This window comes from Anser anser (genome assembly GCF_964211835.1).
Source record: "Anser anser genome assembly, chromosome: 21".
In the NCBI taxonomy this organism is placed as follows: Eukaryota; Metazoa; Chordata; class Aves; order Anseriformes; family Anatidae; genus Anser; species Anser anser.
Window position 1 is genome coordinate 11347591 of NC_139742.1, and position 24459 is coordinate 11372049.

Genomic DNA, 24459 nt, shown 5'->3' on the forward strand with positions numbered 1-24459 from the left:
CAGAACGCAAAATACACCTTTTCTCCAACCGTAAGCCTTCATTTTTCCTCCATTCATTTAGACTCCCCACTTACACTCGGAACTCATCATAGCAACTTCCAGTAGGATTCAAGTTTCTTTTCTGCCTCCAGAAGTTTGCAGGTGAGATGACAATATTAAGGTAAGAGTATGTTTTCCCCTCTACAGAGATTTCCTGAAGCAGACATTGGTCTAAGCAACAGTAGTTCAATTAAGCCTTTGAACACCAGACTGGGATTTATCACTGCATTTGACTTGAACATTGGTTTGTATTGCATTGGTTTCCCTTGATTTAGAAATAGGTAGGGAAACAAAATGTACTTGGAAAATTCTGAAAATACTCCATGCATCATTCTACAGTTGGTATTTTTAATTCCCCCTCCTCGATTTTCTGGGACTTAACTCATGAATTAGACCTGAATGTTCATCATACCATTTACCTTGTCTTTCTCTATCAGTTAATGCACACACTTCACTAGGAACCTCCTACATACACTGTAGCCAAACTGGAATGTTACAAAGCATGTGGAAATATATGAATTTGGTTGGATTGACTTGTACTGAAATCCATGAAGTAAGCCTGGAGCACATGCCTCACTAGAAGCAATACAACTAGGATCAAGCACTGAAAAATTTTTCCCCCACTCAGATACCACTGAATCGTTGCTAACTAGGGATTAACTTTGAACTAGAAGCATGAGACTGAATTTTCCCAACAGTGATTTATCATCAGTGGTTACAACTGCAGCTAGTCCTTATATTTCTGTAAAAGCACAATTCCTTTACTAATTTTTTATGTCCTTAAACCCCAAGATTCCACAGACTTTCATGTTTCAAATTTAAGCATATATTGTGTACAAATAAACAAATCTTTTACTACCTTTAAAAACAATACAATGAATACCCAGGTATTGCAGTGAGAGAAAAAGGTGAACTCTGCATTAGCCTCTTGTAATCATTAATTTATGTTTTTATCAAATTTCTTCTAATTTAATTATTTTCTAAAAGAAGTAACATCTGTCCCCCTCCATATGATTTTTTCTCCTTGTGTGATCTATCATTTGTTGCATCTCTTTCGTTTTTGGAGGCCTGAACACTGTTTTCAGTAATGGTCATCCAGACAGGCACAATATCAACCTTAGTAAGTGGATTATACAACGTGAATCCCTGTTAGCTTCCCCCTCTCCTGCTATAGATGCTTACTAATTTCTTACTTACAGGTTCTATTTTCAGTGCGTTTCTGTAGCTCCCGAAGAAAGATGCTTGTGCTTTTAGAAATGCTCTTGCAACACCATCTCCAGTAGTTGTAGAGACTTTCTTCAATCGGCTCTTCAGAGCAGAAACCTGAAATCACATAACCAGTTTAGATTACTCTCATATCACAAAGCTTAACACTTTGGGACACAGCTAAAAGAAAAAGCTCTCACCACAGCAGCAATTGTAACAAAAAGAGACACTATGAATTCAGAGCTGAATTTTTCTGTTCTAAAATCATTACTCTCACAATTAAGATATGATGGATTCTACTCAAAAACCAATAGGAAGATAAAAGCTTCATTTCAACCTTCTCTCCTACTTAAAATGGGGCACTAGCATGGCGGTAGGTAGTATTTGAAAGGTAGTCCATGAAATTCTGTGTCATTCTTGATTAGAATCCAGGAAAGAATTTTAGCTGAATTAATTAAAACTTCAGACTAATAAGGATTTACTATCTTTTTTTTACTGATATCAAAATGAAATTTAATAGTGAAAAAACAACCCTTCTCTTGCAAATAGAATTCTACAAGTATTGTACATGCACCTCAGAGAGTTGGCACAGAAACTCTTCTAACTAATCAGGCCATCCATCACCACCAAAGCTAAGCTACTTACAGAACAAACTCCACAGGTCTGAAAAAATTGCTTACCACAAATGTATGCGTGTATTTTAGGGGTATATTCCCTTGTATTTTAGAGACTTAAGGCAAAATAACAAAATGAGTTTTATTTATGCCTTTGGCAGGTTCCCTTGGCCTGCATCCAGCCACCCACCCAGCCGCTCTCTCACTCCCCACCTCAACAGGATGGGGGGGGAGAAAACACGATGAAAAGCTTGTGGGTTGACACAGAAACAGGAAGATCACTTACCAGTCACCATCACTGGCAAAAATGGGGAAAATTAATTTAATCTCTTCCTCAGGCTCAACTCTGCTCCTTCATTCCCCACTCCTCTACTTCCTCACGTGGCCCTGGGGTTCAGTCAGTCTGTAACAGCCCCGCTTCCACTCCTTCCTCCTCACACTTTTACTCACTAGTAAGGGTTTTGCCGTTTCTTAAATACGTTTTCCCAGAGCACCGCCGGCGCTGCTAACGGGCTCAGCTGCGGGGCTGCTTTGGAGCCGGCTGGAACCGGCTGCGTCCAGCACAGGGCAGCCCCGGCCCCTCCTCACAGAGGCCCCCGCAGCCAACCCCTCACCACAGACACCCAGCGCAGCGCAGGAAACAAAACCTACAATTTTTAAAAAGTCTCAAATTAACAATGACATTCTGTCCTTCAAAACAGTCAACATGAAGGTTTTTTCTTCCTGTTTCTCCGAAGATCTGAACCACCTGTGTGTTGGATGATTCTTCTCTTAACCTTCACAGCCCGTTCACTCCCACAGTGGAGCTGTTTAATTACCTCAGGACTCTGAGGTGCACTTCAGGCGAACACAGCTGCCCCATTACCTTTTACACAAAGACACTTACCAATCAAACCTTGGCAGATATTACACAAATTCATTTCTATGCAGACAAAGTTAAAATTACCATGATCCAGGTTACCTGAATATTCTTTGCTTTCTATGTATGCCAAGGGCTAAAGTTTTAAGGCTTATCCAATACTGTTCTCTGCACTTCAGAATTTCTCATACATGCAAGAAGGTTCGTGGCTTGGTATCTCTTTTCTAATACTTAGAGCTCAGTAACTACTGAAGTAAGGTTGTGTATCTATATATTATTGTTAGTGACAGCATTTTTCTTTTCCAAACACAAGCTGTGAAAAGAGATGAAAAACCTTTCAAAGGCTTAACATCAAGCTTGCTGTGTCTGTGCTGCAGCAGTTATGGGTTTGTTAAATCATTAACAAATAGTTATGTCAGCAGCAATTTTTTAGTATTGGAGACAGAGCCAGAACAAGATAAATTTTCAAGACAGATCGTACAGAACACACAGCAATACAGAAAAAGCAAGCTTGGCATTCGTTCTTGAAATAAATTCACCTGCTTCTTTTAGAGGACGTGGTTGCATAACGTGCAAAGCTCAAGAGTGATGGGATACCTTATGCGAAAGGCAGGAAGGAGTAAAAAATTTCAAAAGGAGAGCAGAAAACCAGGAAACCCCTAGTCATCTTGATTTGCAGAAGAACATGACTCCACAAATATCCGTATTATGAATTTAACAGAAATAATTCTATCAATAATCAGCAAATCTTCCTTCTAACTCAAATGTTTTTCTGAAAAACTCCATCGGGCCAGCTCTATATACTTCACACTACAAAAGAGACATCATAAAAGTATTTATATTTACAAAGCCAGGAAATTCTGCTCTAGTGAACACAACTAAATGCTTTCTGAGCATATGAACAATATCTCAAAATATACACTCATGGTTCAAATGTTCACATTGATTTCCAAGACCTTTCCACACCCATCTTCCATCTCGTAACAAAAAGCTTATTCCAGGATAATTCATATCTCCAAAATTGTAAGAAATGAGCTTTTCTGCCTCAGGGTTTTGCTACCAGCCTGCCCTTCAGTAAATTGGTTTTACTGAACAACTAATCAAGTGCTTCAGTTTTACCCCTCCTGTAAGTACATCCCTCACTTGCTCCTTCAGTAGTCTTAGATTTGTGGAGGGCACTAAAGTGACTCCTCATCTTGCTGTATAGGTTTTAAATATATAAATCTGGGTATTTCTGGTTGTGTTTACTAAAACAGTTCAAAAGAGATTTGCTTTCACTTTTTTCTTCATCTTCTGTTGTAGAAGGATTTTCATTACAACTATTTAGTATAACAGAAATAAGCAAGAACATGTCCAGTATTGTTTATAAATCTGAATGCTGTGGCTTATGCCAATGATCCGTGCATTAATGAGCCTATAAGCACAAGTTGACATAATACAGATTTATTACAGATAAACAGATTTATTATTTATAGATAAACAGATTTATTGGAAGGTCTTCCATGTCCCAAAATCAAGCTCACTGCTATTCAGTAAGAATATCTCTCAAGGAGCTCTGTTATTCTCAAAACGTAACAGCTTAATCAGATTTTCAACATGTTTGAAGTTTGTTAACTTCCACGTTTGAAGGGGTCTGACGATAGTTGTAGGGATGAAATATACCTTTATTTCCTGTATTAGCTTCAGTAAACCATTTAAAGGTAGTTCTTAAAAATGCAATGAAGTGTCTATATCTGTGAGTAACTTCCAAATCCATCCCAAACCCTTTTCAGTGATTTTCTTTAACAATTCATGCGAAGAACTTGCCATCTACATAGAAAAAAAAGACCCCATTCTCAGTTGCACAACAAATTAAAAGTTCAGAAGGCTAGTTACAGCCTTCTACTCCACAGAAGTAGAACAGTGATAGGTTTTTTGCTAATTCCTTAGGCTTTCAGATCATTTGTTCGCTTCTAAGACTAAATCTAACACTACATGATGTCTGTTTTATATATACACACATTTACTCTTTCAATCAAGTTTATTGCAATAGGGATATTATTTTTTGTAAATCAATATTAACAACAGTTGTTAATTGTTATTCTTAAGAAACTAGTAAGTTGGAGGAAAAAACTGATCCCAGAGTGAAAATGAAATTTAATACATAAGAAATTACACTAGCCAAGCAGAATTCTGATTTTTTAGAATTATGCTTTTTTTTCCTGTCTAAAGAAGGAGTAGTACTTTTATAAAAATAAGACTGTGACCACTCAATATCAAGATTATTTCTAGCCAAACAGACACATATACATACAGTCTACCCTTAGAGTGTTTTTAAAGAAGATTTTTATACTTCTGGCAGTTCAGGTTTAAAGGTCAGATTTAAACTATCACCATGTTTCAAAATGCAATCTGTGCAATGCAGCATAATGAAATGGTTCAGTAAAGGTGCTAGTGGAAATTCTTTTAATTAGGTCCAAGGCTTTTCAGTTGTCAACATGAATAAAGCAAGAAACATTCTATTCCAAACAGTGTAAGAAATAAAAATGGATTCACCTTTAAGAAAACGGTTTTGTTATAGAGTTGCAGTTTAGTACTTCTTGCTCCCCTGAAAGCAGTTAATTTCCCACTAAGTGGAAAAACAGTAACATGGGCTTCCTGCTTGTGGTAACTCGCTAACGAATGGACAAAACTAAATTCCTGACAGCCTAAAATATTCATTGACTAACACAAATGTGCAATACTAAAACAGCTATCAGATACGTAAGATCTGTTTGCTGCAGCCTACTGTATATTAGGCATTGCATCAGTCCTTCATTTAATAAAAAACACAAGTTGACAGAGTGAGCTTATGCTTTATTCCTTGTAATATGAAGCTCTGACTACAACTAAGCCTAGAAGATGACACTTATTTGGAAATACATGATAAATCCATAAGGGTTGCATAAAAAAAATTACTACCCCCTCTTTGCTATTCCTTGCAACACAGACGGTGGTGTAGGAGACTTGTCAGCAGCAGATGCACTTATTGTAATCACAGTCCTTAATAAATCTCTTTTTTTAATATTGACTATTTTAAAGGAAAGTAACTTCCCAGGGTGCTCTCAGGCTGCCAGATTTTCAGCAAGCTATCAGAAGCAGAAGGTGACGGAGGGACAGTTTTTCACATTTCAAGTAGGTAATCAGTAACAGTAGTAAACACCTTGATTCTCAGGTACCTGACCTAAACAATTCAGGAAGTCTGACTGCTAGTATTGCCGAGGTAAATCAAGGCAAAGAAATGACTTAATCTGATTCTGCTAGAACTCTCTCAATACTACCCAGCTCCTGTGACACAAACATTAACTGGAAAGACACGTTACTGTAGCCCATGTTCATTTGGATACTAGGAGTGAAGGAGTAACGAATACTTATTCAAGATTGCTGAGAATCAACAGTATAGGTAGCAACATCATTATCATGAAACTTGAACATGACCCAATACTTTAAACTGCAGAATAATCATAGGACGTAAAGGCACTGTTTTACTTCATTTTAAAGGCTGGGGGGAGGAGAGGGACTTTAAAATATTTCCACTGGATTAATGGATTAATTACCCAATGGCAAATGCATCACACAGATGTTTTTCCTCGATGCTGAATATAGATAGATTTAATTTAGCAAAATAAATTTTGTGTATATTCAGCAGTGCATGAATTACTTACTGTTCACATTAAGTAGCAGAACTGGCAGAATAGTTTGACAAAACAGCCATTTATGAGCATGAAACTGTTGAAGACATTTTTAGTTTCTCAGATCATAAATGCATCTAATTTAGACTGAGACCCATGGGGAGAGAGACTCCCAGAAACTCCCCATCCTCCCAGGGAAGTAAAAAATAAGAAAAAAGAAAAAAAAAAAGTATAATGGATTGGCTTTACAGTCTCCCTGCTGAGATGAACAACTTGATCCACTTACAGTTCCAAACACATGATGCATGAAAGAACTGACAGAAATTCAATTCTTGCAAAGAAGAGCAGCTGCTCTCTAGTGGTCAAAGCCAAATATTAAGCGGTATGAAGGAAAGGAAAAGACCTAGAGGAGAATACTTCATTATCTAGGTAACTAAAATAATGAAACAAAGCTAAAAAAGACATAAACACTGATCCCAAACGTTAATTACACAAAGCAACACGATTCAAGTTTAGGCTTTGTTACAACAAATATTAATCCCAGCTGTATTTATATAGCAGTTGTGAAAAAAAATACACCATGTACGCTATTTGTGAGCCATGCCAGTTAATTGAATTTGCTGGCAGCACTTCCTCTGCTATGCTCCAACATCCTCCAAGATAAAATGTAGCTTTTAAATAGACCTGTGGAAAACTGAATCAAGAAATTTGAACTAATAAAACACAACTCTTTACTGTTATAAAAGTAAAGTAAAAGTAAATAATGAAAGGAAGGAAGTCTCTTAAAATTTATTACATTCCAAAGCTTGAAGTTCTGTGTTTATTGGTGAAGTCTCTTCTGATGTTCTACAGTGCGCCTACAACAGCTCCTTTAATGAAGTCTCATAAAATCTAATATAATACTTGATTGTTGACAAATCATATATATGTTTGAGGCCCAGCACTCACTGTACCCAGACATTTCTTACATAATTCCATGAAATTTACAAGTCTGTCATTTCCCGGGTTGTGGATAATGGCATGAGTGATGACCAGCTGGCAGATTTGGATGCTGGGAGTGAAATCAAAATGAAAAACTATAAAAAGCCAGAAAAATTCATGGAAGTAACTTTTATAGACTAAATGCTTGACTAAAGCCAAGATGTTCACAATCAAGATGGACCTTTTATCTACAGCTCACTGTTTTCGAAAAATGGATCACACCACAGATCATAGAGAAATGACGGGATGTCACAGTAGGAGGCACTGGGTATTCACCATTACTTGAATTTTTTGTCAAATGGACCAGCTTATATTGAGCTCCCTGCATATCAATTTTATTTCTCAACTACACATAAAAGGTATAGATCTAACTGTCAGCACAATATTTTGAACTAGTAAAAGAAATCCAGATTTTCCCCTGCCATTTTCTGCTAAACAGTCACCCTCTGACTTAAAAATATCCTCTTACACCCTTATTCACTTTACCACTCTTCCCTTTCAGCCTCTTTATTGAAGATGTTTACTGTGGGAAGTAACAAGCTGGACATATTTATGTCCCATTAAAGGGATACATCAAGCATTAAAAAAAAACATTTCTACAAGTTATTAAAAAATCAATTACCAATAACAAGTTTGAATGAGAAAAAATAAATTCATAATTATTTGCACTGGGCAGTGCTAGAAGTGAGTATGAAACAGTCCATTTAAAACCATAATTCAGGATATAAAATGTACAAAGTTCGTTAAAGCTCATCTAGAAGAAGACAGAAAAAAAACTTCATTCAGAAACAAAAGTTATTTTTAAATGCATTTTTTTTTTCTTTTTCATCTAATTGAAGAGGTAAAGATGATTTCAAATAATACTTCAAAATAATGAAAAAATAAGTTTTGCTTTCTTTTTTCCTGTTCGGATGTACCATACACTGCGTGTTTTACATCTGTTGTGTCTGTCCCCTGCTCGCCCCCCAAAAAAGATTAACTCTTCAGATGAACAAAAACTTGATTGTGCTAATCCAAAAGTGGGCTGCTGCAGCATTTCTAGCTTAGGTGAGCATTACCTAATTTTCATCAGTAGGCTTAAAAATATATCTGCAAATTTTCAAACATTATTTAACACTTCATAACACAAAAGAACTGAGGTAAAGCAATTTACTTAAAATAATGAAAATAACACAATGAGACACCTAAATGTACAACTGAACAAGTCAAAAGTATTTATACTTTCAAGTAATGGAATGGTTGAATAAAATCATTTCATACATACCACGTCATTAGGAAGGCTCTGAAGGTCATCAAAAGGGGTTTCCAGTGTGTTGGTGTCTACGTTAAGAATCACTACATCTTCCAGGGCCATGCTTCTAACTTTCTAAATATGAGCACATTCAAGAGAGTAGAAAGGAAGATATAAATATGGAGAGTTAAATCCTGTGCATAAAGGACACAAGTGATAGCGTAACATCATGGTATTACAAAACTCAACCATTTTAAGTAACACCAACATTCCTGTCTGTCATCACTTGTTTTATTTATTTATCTTACAATGTTGAAAAATTAACCTGCAATTTGTGGACAGGAATTTCTAACGCTGTACATACTGAAATTTTTGAAACCACAGAGTTGCTGGTTGAGATTATTCAAGCAAAAAGTTATTTCAAGCACCTCTACTAATGTTTATCTTTACTCTAATATCCTGTTTGCAAATTTAGAAGCTTTTAGCTAAGTGAAGATTTCAAGTTTTTTTTGTATTTAGACATCAATTTAAATAACAATAAACGGTGGCTTTTCCAGTAGGTATGAGCTGTATTAAATCAAAAATGGGATCTGTTTTTTAAATTCTAGGTTGACCCTTGTATCTCCGCTGCAGACAAATTTACAACTATTTAAGCCACGTTGACACTACAGAGGTTAAAAAAAAAAACAACAACAAATTAAGACAAAAGCTCCACCATATCCTGATCCTGTAATGTTAAGTGAATCTACATTTTTGATACTGCTACCATTACTTGAGATCTCTAATCTTCTTTAAGTGTTTAAACCTTTGGTAACAGCACAGACAGAAGAAAAGCATAACCTATATCTCACAAAAGAACAATCACTAGAACATTTGACTAAATAACTAAAGGTATCAGTAATCTAAGCAAATTTAAACATTGCCAGATTTCGTTTCCCTGCTTAAACGACAGTATACGAATCACTGTTATGAAAGAGAACAATATTTATGTATTTATTTTAACACTTTTTCCACTAACAGCACAATTGAATTTTTTTTTGATTAATTGTACATAGCTAAGTCCACTTCAAATCTAGCTTTGTAAATTCAAAATCAGAAAAAGTGTAACTGCAAAATATGGTGATAAAGGAAATTTCCCACTGACGCTGTAAACAAACATTCAAGTACCTAAATACCTACAGTACTAAATGAGAGTTATTGAGGAGGTAAATTAACAAAAACATACTCATTTTTTAATTAAGATTTTGTGGGGTGGGGGGAATTGTTTCCTTTAAAAGAAAGGAAATAAAACTCTAAAACAATGGCAACGTTGAGCCTTAGGCATCTAAATAATTACCTTCAGTTTTCCTCTGTCTATAAATAAAGCTGCTGTGTACTTAAAGGAGGGGGGTGGAAATCAACCAAAAAAAGCCAACAACTATTAAAAAACACTTTGCAGACATTTAAGTTTAGGTCTTCCATGAGAATTTTCTTTGACTTAAATGGAAAAATATTACTTTTAATGCTTTCCACACAAAAAGCCCAAGTGGTGCATTACAAACCAGGTACTTTCCTCTCCATTTCAGGAACCAAAGGTCACTCTCATGGCTGCATCTGATAAACTCTAAAGCAATCCAGGAGTCTTGCTCCTTCTAGGAGTCCGGAAGCACCAGACAAACTGATTTGCTCCTTCCTGTTTCAGAAAATTAAAAATCGCACTTATACTCAGAGGAGTCTAAAAAGCTCCAACAAAAAGGTCTTGCAATGTACTTAACCAAAGCCAGAAGCTTGTCAAAATCAAGTGCTAGTAGGACAAGACAGAAGGAATTAAAACCTTCTCTTGAATACTGCCAAAGAAGCAACAAATGTGTTCAAACTTGTCAATGAGTGTTTTTGTAACTTTGATGGTGAATCTGCACCTTCCCTTCAGCACAACATTGGGATTTTCTGTAGCAAAGTATAGGCTTTTCACAAGCTGAAATCTGCCAAGGACCATAATACAAAACGATTCAGTTCACCATGCAATGACTATAAATGCTGATCAATGTAATCACCTCCACATATAGCCCAGAAATAACTGCATCTGAAAGGAAGGCTAATGTTAAACTCTGCTGCGCTATGCCTTTACAGAGCGAAGACCATAACCTTACTTTAAACTTCTTAATAGTTGTATTAAGACATGGGATTTCCCTGGAGACAAACCGTCAAATTTAATAAAACACCTGATAATAACTTGATTTATTGCATCCGGCATTATATTTGACCAAAAAAAAGACCAAAAAAAACCAAAAACGACAAAACACAATTTTTCAGTGGTCCAGTTGTGCCTTATCCCAGAGAAATGCAGACTAACCAGTTCATCTTGATCCTTTTTGTCATCTTTCCTTTCACTATAATCTTTAATAAAGGTATTATGACATAAATGTAGTACCTATCAGTCCAGCTGAATCCGGGAATAAAAGCATTCACTCTGTTGCTGGAATTTCAGTAAAAACTCCCAGCATCCAACTGCACTCTTCCTATTAAATCCCACTGTACTCTATAAATCGCAACTCCATGTAGAATATTTCACAGGTAGGCTTTGCAAGTTGTCGCAGTTTTGTCAAAATATGAAGGGACCGCCACTAAGCTTTATATAGTTATATTCCATATTTCACAACTTCCTGAATGTCAAAACAAAATTTTACAAATGAATTGATACCCATTGAACAGAATGGGCTATATTCAATAAGTTCATATTTTGCAGAAAAACACATGGAGAAGCAAAACCAAGAAGAAATATGAATATTGCTGTTTGCTTATCCAAACTTGCTCCATACTCGGGATTTGCTGAGTCAAAAGATATGATTCAGTGAAAATGTGCATCACAGACTACTACTGCAAGCCTTAACCAACATTACCGGATTCCTTGTAGCCATAATTAATCATCTAAACCCAACCAAATCGGACTAACATCTACACCTGCCTTTTATTTTATATGTCTCTGTTTAAAAGAGCGGAGAGGTAAGGAAAGCTGGTTTAACAAGCACACTGAACCCATTGTTTATGGCCTCTATAAACATGGCTTAGTAAGAATTACTGACTTAATCAGAGAGAACTTATCTCCTGGTGAAAAGAGCACTTTAAATTTCAGAAATGGCACCTTTACTGTGAAAATCTCTTAACTTTTCAAACAAACTCCAGGGGGCCTTAAACACCAGGTCAGTAAATAAGCAGCAGTTAGTATGATCTGTCCTGCTCACAAGCAGCCAAACACTTGAAGTAATTTAAATGTTTTATGTGAAAGGTAGCAAAACCACTGAGAAACTATATGGAAATATTAAGGGGTGCTCCTCTGTCTTGCATGCATCATATGATAGAAGAAATATTCATCAATAATACCAATGCCAGTTTATACTAAATGTTATTTTATTATCACTATTTACAGCTGGCAGTTTTTTCTTTTCCTACCGTAAAAACAACTGAGCTAAACTTCATACAGATGAACAATGGTATTGGATATTTCCGTAAAAAAACAAGAACAACAAAAACAACAACAACAAAAAAACAACCACACACACACCAAAACAGAAAAACACAAAAACAAACAAACAAAAAAAACCAGAGAGGTTTATGTATCTTCATTGCTAAATTGGTGCCAAAACATAAACCAAGATGATCATGAGGTTTCGCGACCAGACACAAATGGATCAACTTATTAAAGATGTTGCAATAACAGAGAAAAGAAAATTTACCTTCCAGTAATTATTTTGGAATCTTAAAAAAATCTTTAAAAAACAACACCTAGTATTTGTAGTAGCTATTTTGTACATTATACTTGAAACTATTATGAAAGTATGATCCACAAGTCTAAAATCCATTTGTTTAATGAGTTGTCTCTACTTAGTTAATAGTTTCCATTTATTTTCTTAAGAACGCCACAACGCCGCAGACAACAATGTGTCAATCTGGCTGCCAGAAGCAGGAAAGGCAGCGGATATAAAATTTTATTATTTCATGCCCCAACAGCAGCCAGAAGGACTTAATGAAATCACCCTCAGATTTACAACCTGAAATAGCTATTCAGCAGACAAGCGTGGTTAGGCTGGATGTGCCCCTTGACCTTGCAGCCCTTTGATCTGGCCCAGCAGGTGGCCTGCGCCCCCCTCTGTGCATCTTCCACTCTTCCGCCACCCCCGACCTTGATGTGCAGGCCCTGATCCTGTACAGGTGATTCTCGAGATCCTTATCACAAGCAGCTGTTGCTAACTGAGTGACAAACATCACTAGTGCTGCTCTAACACCACCGTACAACAGAAGCAAAACCTTCCGCAGTCACTGGTAAGCCTACTCGGTACCGCAGGATTTGGGTTTCTTCCAACGTGTCTTGCAGGCATCCCCCCTGCTCCAGAATCTCCCACTAAAGCACAGTGTTAGTTTAATTTTTCCAACAGTTGCATAAGAGACAGTTTAATAAGTAATTTCTCGTTTTTACATGCGTTTTACTCTTGAAACCACGTACAGCCATACTTACCATATTTGTGAGTACCGAAATTACATTTCATTTTTTTAAGATTTGGATTTAAGAACACCCAGTATATAACCCCATCATTTAAGCCCTGCAAAAAAAACCCTACACTTCTTCAGTTCTAGGTAGAAAATTCAGTGATTTACCAATCCTAAATGGCTTGAAAAAGCTAAATACTACTCTCCAATCAAAAAATTTCATTAGCAATTAACACTAGAGTGGCAGATGCCAGTGCTCAGGGTGTCTTCTGCAAACAGACAGCCAACAATTCCCCCAGTACTCCACGTGGCACTGCCAGCAGGAAGCCCAGGCCGATCTAAACTGTTTCTCAGAGTCTGTTAGCTCACACTCTGTGCCGCCAGCTACCTGGCATATAATGGGACTGGACCACAAATAGTGCATACTCTTGTCTACCTGAAAAAGACACAAAAATACGCCAAAAAGTGCTCCCAGAACACATGCACAGGGTTCAGAGGGCTGAACACAGCCTTCTATTCAGCTGTGTAAGGGGAAGACTATCAACGTGAAATGAGATCAGCTGTTGTGTCCTAGCATATTAAAAATAGAAAGAATTTTAGTGAAACTTCTTTTCCTGACGTGAACATATTTACTCCTACTAGGTTAAAATAAAACAAAACTCTGCTCATGTCGGTTTTCTGATATGCACAACTGTCTTTCATGGTAAGGAAGAACTAATCCTGACAATTGCAATGCCAATTTTCACACACACATTCACTCCGGAAAATTATACAAGAATTAAGACTCCGAAGTCCCAGATGAAGTCCTCGAGTGACTGGGATCTTAAAAATAAAGAGATAAGTAAATATACTTTTCTCATCTTTAACTTCATTTCTAAATACTGCTTTTGTGCCCTGAATAGGGCACAATAATGCCACAATAAGGCTGGGCATTACTGTAACTTGCACGACGGAGGCCTGGCACAGAAGATTATACTGCCAGCAGCGTGGTATCTGACAGCTAAAAGGAACCGTTCCCAGTGGTAATGGGAACCACATGTGCCTGAATTCCAATAGGTAGTCTACTAGGTCAAGGGCATTCCTCTTCCATCAGCGCCATCACGCTAACAACCTTCACTACAGAAACAGTTGCCGAAACAATCGTTTACTAAGACAAAATGGAAAAGGCTGCCAGCTAAGTTTGACACCGCTTGTAACAGAAAGGCGAATTTAATATAACACGAATACTAAAATAGCATGCGGGATGCAGGTAGAAAGTAAGATTATGAAAGGGATGTGTTCATTTGATGGAGTTTCATCTTCCTACCTTGTTATTTATCAGTACTAAGTACTTATCTTCATCTAATATGAATTCAATTAGTTCTGTAAGCATGTTCCATTATTCATGTGATAGCTCCAGCCTTGCTTATCCAACAGCTTATAAACTTTTAGCCTTCTTTGAAGTCACTTTATGGATTGCTAAATGGAAATCTTATAAAGAATGACTAACTAGGTGATGATAGAGAAGCTGAAAAATAAGAGCACAAAACACAGCTTTATATTTTCTACCAAGATTTTCCCTCATAAATCAGCCAGAGCCCTCTGACCTACAACAGGAGATTATCTTATCTCACAGGAGAACATTTCAGTCACAGCAAATTAGATTTAACAGTCAATGGATATGCTTGATATTTTAATCATAAGAAAAATTTGTCATTTTCCATTAAAATAACTGTTCCTCCTACAGAGACCCATATAACATGGGAAACTGAAAACTAGCTAAGATGCTAACTAACTAGTTGAAAAAAAACCCTCTGGAGGTGCGACAGCGGGTGCATTTTGTTTCAAAGCATTGTAATTTTGACTGTATTTCTTCCAGAGGACCTTCTCCAAGATAAGGAGAGCAAAAGCACACAAAAGCAACACCAAAGCTAGAAAATTTTCCTACACTGCAAACTTACCCTTCCCTTTACACCACAGCTTCCCCTACACAAGTTTAGGCTTCCACTAACATTTACGCAGCACCGACAAATTATGCAATCAGGGCTGCTGGAGCAGAACCGTGTAACTGCAATTACTCCCCTGGGGCTGTACAGTAGAAGAGCCCACCTGTCTTAACCTGAATGGAAAGCTGGGGAATTAACCTCTTCTTCTGAAACTAGAACATGTTAATTGACAAAACACTTTTAAAGGACTATTTGCTGAAATTTCAACATTTAATGAAAAATGGATACTGGATAATGACAATATTTTTATCTGCAGTTTTAAAAATTATTTTTGATGTGGAAAAAATAATACAGAATATTTTTAAAAAATACACAACTGGTGGAACCTGAGAAAAAATTGCTGTTGCTACTAGATTGTTATTCCAACACACAAAACATACGATTTTATACCTATGTACATAGAAAATGACAAACAGGAGAGTAAGCTTGAGGTAAACTAGTAATGCTCAAATTAGTTTGCCGAATGTTACCTTTCCCTTGCCCACGACCCAGCCCGATTATCCAGTATTTGCTAACAAACAACAGATACAATAGCCCACTGTGTGATTTCATTTTATTTTTCTGTGGCAAAAGCACAGTTAGCTAGAAGATGCATTTCTATCTGGAAGTATTCAATTTATCCTTCAGAGGAGGGGGAGTAGAGAAGACAGGTTTTTTTTATTTATTTCATTTATTTCATAAGGCACTTTGAATAACTGCGTTGCCAATGTGTGTATGTGTTCCAGAATCTCCAACTATTCAAAAGCCGTACTGGATTTAGTACTAAACAGATTTTTTCGCAAGTTACTAAAATGGATGAAAGTTGGCTTCTCCAAGAACTCCTTTTTTTGAATTTTTACAGATGGAGTTTGGAAGGCCTACAGAGCGCTGCAATCTGAAGAAACTGAGACAAAGGAAGAGGTAATATTTGATGTAGCAAGGCAGGGGTGAGACAACGCAACTCCGAAGTGTAATTTATTATTTTTTTCTATACCCATTGCCAGGCTGACCACACAGGTCTTTCTGAGAGAAGATCTGTGAAAGCTGACAAGTATCTGCACTAAGATGTTATCTCATCCTCTACCAGGCCTTTTACTACTTTTTTAAATAGCTAGATACCCTAATAAGAATGCCAGTGATTACCTGGCACTGCTATTGGGCAGAAGAATTCTTGCTCAATATGAAAAATACATGCCAGACTACTCCCTAGATATCACTTTGGTTCTGCCTATGCAGTATTCAAATTTAATTATCAGAAATCCCTTTAACAAAAACATTTTATATACAAACAAATGTACATGTTGACATTTAGAATAATTGCTTATTCACTAACACATTGCACTGTAATTCTGTACTTTATTTAGCAATATAAAGGGCATCTGTGGTCAAGCAGGGGGGAGCCCTGCATATTCTATCTAGCTCCTCATGAAAAAGGTGACTTCTAAGAAATTACGTCACATTAATACTGTGAAAAAAGGGGAAGTTACATAGTATAAAAACCTCAGTTTTAAAAACACAGAGACATAGAAGATCATTATTATATAAATATGCCTCAGTGAAAGAAAATGTTTGATCAATATTTCCACAGAAGGTATAATTTTTATGGAAAATACAAAAACAAATATTCTAGTAATATGCATTACTTTGTGTGATGAAAAAATTCAGCATTGTAAATTGTCGTAATATCCTAAGCTTAAATTTCCAAACACAGGTATCTAAAAGAGGGACAAAAGTCAATTAATTTCCAAGGGCATTTGCAATGCCTACCATTCAACACTGTCTACTAATTTAAGTACCTACAAAAGGGCAGTGCTTTCTTAAAAGGAATGCCTCTTCCCATACCGAGCACATACACGGTGGTCAGACTTCCTGTCTGAAGGGGCACTATTAGTAAGGACTAGGATTTTCACAGGGATCTAAGTTAATAGCTTATGTGGTCCTCCAGATACTTTTGAGAAAAGTTATCAACTGTTTCACCGGGATTGGAAGCAGAAGGAAATGTGCTATTTCCATGCACACACACACAGTTAGCAGAATTACTCTGAATTGTTTATATATGAAGCTTTCTGCGAGGGCTGGTTTTCTGCCAGCTTTGTGTTAACATTAACAGCAAATTCCTTCTTTTCAAGGTCTTTTGAACATTAAAAAAATTACAAACTGTCTGCAAATGCCTACAAGAGAACTGTAACTGTCAACATTTTAGTTTAATATCAACTCCGCCTTTCTGAATAGAGTAAAACTAGAGGCAGTAACTATTACAGGAAGCAACAGGATGGAGAGGGGAACACACCATGTCAGCTCATCGCTGACTGCTGAACTGCAAACAAACTATGCCCAGACAGTACAAGGTACCATTAAGACTCCCTTAAGTTTTAACAATATCATGCATAGCTAACTTCAGTTATCTGAACACTCCTACAGAAATTAACAGGACTATTATATTTTTAAGCATATGAACAAATGTAAAATTAATTGCAGAATTTGAGTCTAAATCATAAAATGACATATATTTTCAGAAATGTTTAGAAAGACTTACCTCCATCAAACTTAAATGTATTCCAATGAGGTAGGGCATTGGGGCACTGCAAAGAAGAAGAAAAACTTGCTTTACATTCTCGTAACGCTGGATTAACACATATGAGTTATAAAATTAGCTACAGGAAGAGACTGGTATACTGGATTAGACTTTAATATATAAATATATATATATATACATATATATATATATAAACAAACCACATGTTAACAAAATTTTATTCCGTCTTTGAAAGACTTGTTTTACTGTGCAATATCCTCTCACTACCATAAGACTTAAATTTCTCTTGACATCAGAATTTCTAAGTTAAGACAGGTACTTAAAGGCAGCTATTAAATATATACATATAAATTAAAATATTGTGGTCTCTTAAAAATATTACAATTTTCAAATAAATACACAGAATTTTGCTAAACAGTATTGTTTAGGAAGATCGATCCAGTTGTAGTGTTAAGTGGCTAATTTAATGCATGTAGCACCCAGTACTACAAGCTTTAATCCTTTGACTATGGGTCCAGGCACATTTTAAATAACTTAGTATCAATCTTGAAATATTTACAATTATAAAGCAAGGATATAAAAATGACTTTGGAAGATTCTGAGTAAGTCCCGAATTATTGTGATATGTGCTGGTATCATTATTCCCTTCAGAATACGAAACTTAAATATATCAACAAGTTCTTACGCCAAATTTGTAGCCTCAAACACAGGTGTTTTACTTTTGTTATCAAACAGAACGCTAAGAGAAAGACTGATCTTTTCAGTCTTCTGTTCAGTGATGTTTGCAAACAGCAATATGGACTGTATAACACAGGAAGAATACTGAATCAAAGTTGTATCCTTGCATATACAGTATTTCTAATATTAAGCTTACTACAGAACTCCCACTCAACTAATCAGGGAAAGCTTATATTTGCATTGCTTATTAGAACATATCAAAGAGGATGCCAAAGCTGCTAATTGCAAATATGGCATATACTGCCTGTTAAACTGAAAGCACACAGACAGACACAACTTTTAAAATAGAGCCTCATTTGATTTTGCATACAGAAGCTCAAAGAGCTCATTTTCAATTTCAGATGAAAAAGGAGAGAAATGTCACTGTGCTGCCTTGGATTAAAATATCTTCCATATTGCTTTTATAAACTGGTGCCTACTGTTCAGTAAGGGAAGAACAGTGCTGAAAGAACTACTGCAACACACCAGCAGAAATCACTCTGCTTCTCATTTGGTGAGAAATAACTTTTCAAAAAGTACAATTTGTTGATAGGCATATTAATAATTAGCATGTTTATTAATATGCCACCAAAAACTGCTCCTCTGTTGGATGCTGTACCAAGAGATGTGAACAGCCTCTATATTACACATTCTGGATGAAAACACTTTTTTTCCTTCTTTTTGAAGACTTTAAACATATATAACTTCAGAGAATCATATGCGTTCATTCGTAGAATACCGAAGTGGTGTGTTATCACCTTACAACTTACTGAATTGCATTCGCTGGCAAGAATGCCCCTGCCCAAACTTCACCCAGTAAAGCACTTTGTGATAGCCCAGAGAGACTGCTGAATTGTAAACTAACTTGGTGCAAGTGCTGAAGACTCTGCTTCCTTGGGAATTCCACAGGTGAGAACCAGAGCATATATCCAAATTCTTGGATACAAATTTTTACTGTACAACATGATATACACTTACTACATATGGATTGCTGCTCAACTGAGGAGTATTTATTTGTAATTTTGCATGTTTTATTTGTGACAAACATTATCTCTTTCACCCACATCTCTTCATTTCCAATGGCCACATTCCAGGAGCAAGAAAATACCCAGTAATTTCACATTCAAAGTATAAACCATTGGTTTAGCTGCCAGCTGCACAAATGCTCAACTTCCCTGTGTGCCTGGCTACGCTGTTGAGGACTCCTCCAGTATGCACTGAAATGAATGTGTTTCTAATTAAGTAGTTTCAGGAACACGACAGCTTCAATCTCAAAAATACAAAGTCTGAACCTCGGCAGGAAGTCTTAAGACTGCAAATGTCCCATCTAGTGGAACCTTGGCTAATGTAATGAAAGGAAGCAGGAAGAGTGCAGTATTCCAGAAAGCCAGCCATTTATTAATGTGGCCAAAAGCAGAGCCTGTCACCAAGCATAGGAAAATCTGACTCCGTAAAAGTTAATTAACTCTATCATGTCCATCTGTCACCCACCCGGTTTATCAACAAAACAATGAGAATGCCTAACTCCTTAAAACCATGCATACCCAGTAAGATTTTATGGAACTACAAGATAGGCTTTGAGACGCAAGGATCGATTTAGGATGCAAAAAATTCTCTTTTCAATTTTCTAGTGCAAGTCATCACGTGTAAAGACAATACAGCATATAAAGCTATTACAGGGACTGAGTAAAGGCCACAGTAATCTAACTTTTAGCAGTGTTTTCAAAGCTGTTATTTCTTTAAACTTGTATTACTACATACTAAATGATTGCAGCCAGATCCTTAATGTGCTACACAATGTATATACGCTTGGACAGACTGGAGAAAGCAGAAGGAACAATTTGATGCTAAAGCACTATGAAGAGTGGGTTTAGCTTACACATTCATAAATAATTCATATACTTATATATATAACACAATAAAATAGCTCAGATTATTGTGATCAATATGAACAAGCAAACTTTGAAGCAGAAATTTGTTAAATAATGTGCTACTTTTGCAAACATTTGTGTTAGCTTTATGAACAGTTGCACAGATTTCATTAAGGGCGTGAGGTAGAGCACAAATACAACACTGAGCATTTCTCTGCGAAATGTTTAACAAACAGGTGATAGGGCCTGGATCACGGGACACTGAGCCATGGCACCGGTGCACAGAAGGTGACAAGCAGACCACGTACATGCTACAAAGGGCTCTGGAAGATGAATAGCATTTGTGATGCAAAAGAGAAGATGGGGAAAGTAGAAGGTAAACGAAGAAGGTTAACTAAACCATGGGAAAATAGTTCTTGTAAGAACTTTTCATTTTGTATAAACAAAGTTTGGTTGAAGATCCATGCCAGGCTTCATAAATTGCTTTTATTAACTTTTTATTTTGTTTTATTTTATTTTTTAAAGAGTGTTAATCATATGCCATTACTTAAATACTCAGGTACCATACTGTACAAGAGAACATCATGCACTCCCCTTCACCATTCAGACCACACAACAATTCTTCCCAACTGCTATTCAGATCCTGAGAGAAGACACGCTCGAGGAGCTTTTACCAAGCTAGATGTGTATGGTTTTTAAAGTCTTTCCAGTCAACTTCAGGAACGTACATTGCTTGTATAAACAGGAGAAACACTTCACACAATCACTAATCCTTCTGAGACCCATGACAGATTAAGGACTGACCTTCAGACCAGTCTTTACATACTGCTTTACGCTTAATCAGTCCTGGGGCTTCCTACAGCCACAACTCCTAATTACTCAAAGCTGTTTGATGGCAGGCAATAGCCATTAAGTGCAAAAGTAAGAAGTATCAATTTCTACTATGCACATTCACTGCTTAAACAAAAAGCCTGCCTCAGTCTTTTGGAACAAAGAGAAAGGCTATTACTCCTCTTGTGCCACAATGGTTCCCAACGCAATCAGGGTTATTTACAATCAAATGAGTTATATAAGTAAATATCAAATCATTAAAGTAGCAATGAATAAGCATGAATATGGATACTGTGGACTTAACGGCTATATATTGCCCATTTATTACAGTTGCATTTTTACAATTTCTTTAATTCGTTTCCTTAGGCTAACTAGAGACCTCTTAATTATGCTCCCAAGAGGCGGGCAACTACTAATTGGAAGAGAAGCAGGTGAAATAGAGGGACACTTCCTCTTAAGTGAAAATAAAAATAAAAATCCCCAACAACAACAACAAAACTCCCACACCTTAAAAAAAAAACAACAAAAAAAACCTGCAATTCACCAGAAAATGTAATGTAAAACCCACAGATCTCAAGAAGGTTCGTAGTTTATAGCTACACAGGGACTTGCACCATTTTCCTCCACTGTTCCAGGAAAATGATTAGATCACATTTACTACGTTCATGTCTTGATATACAAACACTGACTTAATGCGTTGCTCTTATACACCGATAGTACTTTACCCTCTAAGTAGTCTCCAGATTTCCCTTCAGATTACTCATTGAGATGCAACAGAACTCAATCCCAAATTTATCAGGGTAATTGATGCAAATTAGAAACTTGACTGCACAGAGCAACTACAAGAGCTTTTAGTGAGTACACAGATGTACCAGGCTAAATCAAAATGCCTACCCAGAGGCTCATGAGGAAGGAATCATTGTTTCCCAAGCAGCAGGAGTACTTGCCCTCCAGTTACCCCCTCCACCTACTTAAAGGAGCATACTGAACTACATGCAGATTTAGAAAACAGGAGAAAGGGAGTTTCAAAAAAAACTACAAACAACTCCTAGAGAAAGGGAAAACTGCACCAACAGAAACGTTTATTCAGCAGCTGTGGCAGGGTGCTCTGAGAAGGTGCTCTCAGAATATATTAATGTTGGCTACTAAGCAATTTATCTAATATAAAAGACTGTTTTTATCACCTTAGAACATGTACTGTTACTTCTGGTAGAAGCCCACATAATAACCAGCGTTAATTCCCCCACCCTTTAACCTAAATGATAGAATCAGATGGCTGAAGTCATCCTACATGCATGTATGTGGTATTGAGCCACCAAAACTGGCTCAGTATCCCTAGCACAAAGAGCAAGTCTAGAGAGATCAAACATTTTGGAGACAGAGGCTTTTGGCATCTTCAGTACACGAATAAGGATTGCAGGTGAACATAAACATTAAATTTAAAATAATCCTTTCAAGAGGGAAGTGGGAAGAAGATTACCCTGTCACTCTCTGGGAAGAGAGCTATTCTACTTTTTCATAGTTCTGGGAAGATCCAAGAGTTGTCATGTGTGTCCTCCCAGGGAAATACAACAGATTTCACAAACATGGAACTGAATTGGAATATTATCAGCTGGGACTGTTAGGAAGTACTTCTTTACCGAAAGGGTTATTAAGCATTGGAACGGGCTGCCCAGGGAGGTGGTGGAGTCACCATCCCTGGAGGTCTTTAAAAGACGTTTAGATGTAGAGCTTAGCGATATGGTTTAGTGGAGTACTTAGTGTTAGGTCGGAGGTTGGACTCGATGATCTTGAGGTCTCTTCCAACCTAGAAATCTGTGATACTGTGATACTGTGACCTTAGAAGCTTTTTTGTTTGTTTTTTTACATAGAAAGGTTCTACTGAAATAATATCACAGATAATAATCACAGAGGGAATATACTTTTTTTTTCCAAAACCTTTCAAAGATCACAAGTAATACAGAGTTCTTGTAACCTTCTGCGATTTCTACAAAGAGCAGGAGAAGACTCGAAAGCACCAACAGCATAATCAATATGCACCAATGGACAGCAGACGAAGTCAACTGAATGAACATCATTTTTTGTATTTTAAAGAACAGAAGAACTTAAATTTTCTTTGTTTCCATTTCAGATTTTTAAATTGTTTACATCACATTTGCAAAATAAATAACCAGACAGTAATATATAATAATAAACTCTGTTTTTAAATAATTTAAATCATTTTAAATAATTTAAATAATGTAAATCATTTCCCTTAAGAGGCAGACGCTGATAAGCAATAATACTGCCTTAAAACAGCATGAAGCTGATTTCTGAGTCCTCATAGGCAAAAATCACCTTTCCAAGTTCTCATGGTTACAAAATAAATGGACGCTATTTTGAGAAATATATTTGTGGCACACGGATTGTTACTAAATTTATTTATCCACACAATTAGTGTGAGACTACCTCTCCAATTAAAGTTCATATCAGGCTAAGGTAATCAGCTGTTGTATTTGTGAGCATGCAATTACAGCCTAATAATTATATGTTTTAAAATCATACTTCACACACTAGCTAGCTCATTTGCTGTATGGACAGGGTGTTACACCAAGAAAGAATTCATTCAGCAGAGCTCAGCGACTCCTGTCTTTATTTCCTTGGGTACACTGCCCAAGTGTTTGCTTTTTGCACACCTCTGCTCCCAGCTGTGGGATCTGGACTTAGCCCCTTTTAACATGGCTTTGTCAGAAAGTCAATGAATACCTAATCTTCAAACCCAGCGTAAAAGCCTCTTGTGGTCCACATCGTTGTCCTGAAAACTCCTAGCAGCATGTACCTGAAGAAAAAACTGGCAGTAGCAGCCTTCATGTGTTAATTACACATGTGAAGCCCATTATGCAGAGAAAGGGCACCTGCTGGCAGTGCAAATGACTAGAACCTGCCCTTCCTGTGCAGTGAGTAAATTGAAGGTTCATTTCTACAGAAGATAATAGTTTTTAGATTCCTTTCCGTGTATCCTCGACATAGGCACATACTTAACATTTAAATAATCTGCAGAAGAACAAGCTTGCTTTAAACCTACATGTTTCAGCTCCTAGCACTTCCCTTAAAAATGCTAGTTATCCCTGCTGGTTCCTTACTCCTGCTTCAATGCAGAGAAAACATCACACAGAACAGCATCCCTCTTACAAAAACCACCCCAATCCGACCCCACCCCCCCAAATCACCGTGCTGAGAGCTTAAAAATATGCACTTAAAATATGGCGTAGTATGATAGAGTCAGTTGAAGTTCAATAGTTCATTTTGTTCTGAGGACTTTATAAAACGCCAGGGAGGGCAGAGGCGGGCCTGTTTCTATGTTTCAATTCGTGCTCCAAAGCACACTGAGCATCACGCTCCACCAGAAAGGCCCTTGCTAATCTCTACGCTCTGTTTTGCCAAACTTACTATCAAATACTTATTTTAGAAGAATCATAGTCTCCTTGCATCACACGCTTATGCCACTAACACCACC

At 36.8% G+C, this 24459-nt stretch overlaps 1 protein-coding gene across 10 annotated transcripts in view; it reads right to left on the bottom strand.

Annotated features, from left to right (window-relative positions):
- The window catches only part of DENND1A (DENN domain containing 1A), a 193096-nt gene that overhangs the window by 71250 nt on the left and 97387 nt on the right, over nucleotides 1-24459 (bottom strand). For all 10 annotated transcript variants that reach the window (XR_014574385.1, XM_083806957.1, XM_083806962.1 and 7 more), the window contains 3 exons: nucleotides 17545-17590; nucleotides 8614-8715; nucleotides 1237-1362 (listed from right to left, as the gene is read on the bottom strand). Coding sequence is in view for 9 of the 10 variants with exons in the window: in XM_083806957.1 (XP_083663083.1) it covers nucleotides 1237-1362; nucleotides 8614-8715; nucleotides 17545-17590 (274 nt within the window). In the remaining variant the exon portion in view is untranslated. The remainder of the gene's footprint in view (nucleotides 1-1236; nucleotides 1363-8613; nucleotides 8716-17544; nucleotides 17591-24459) is intronic.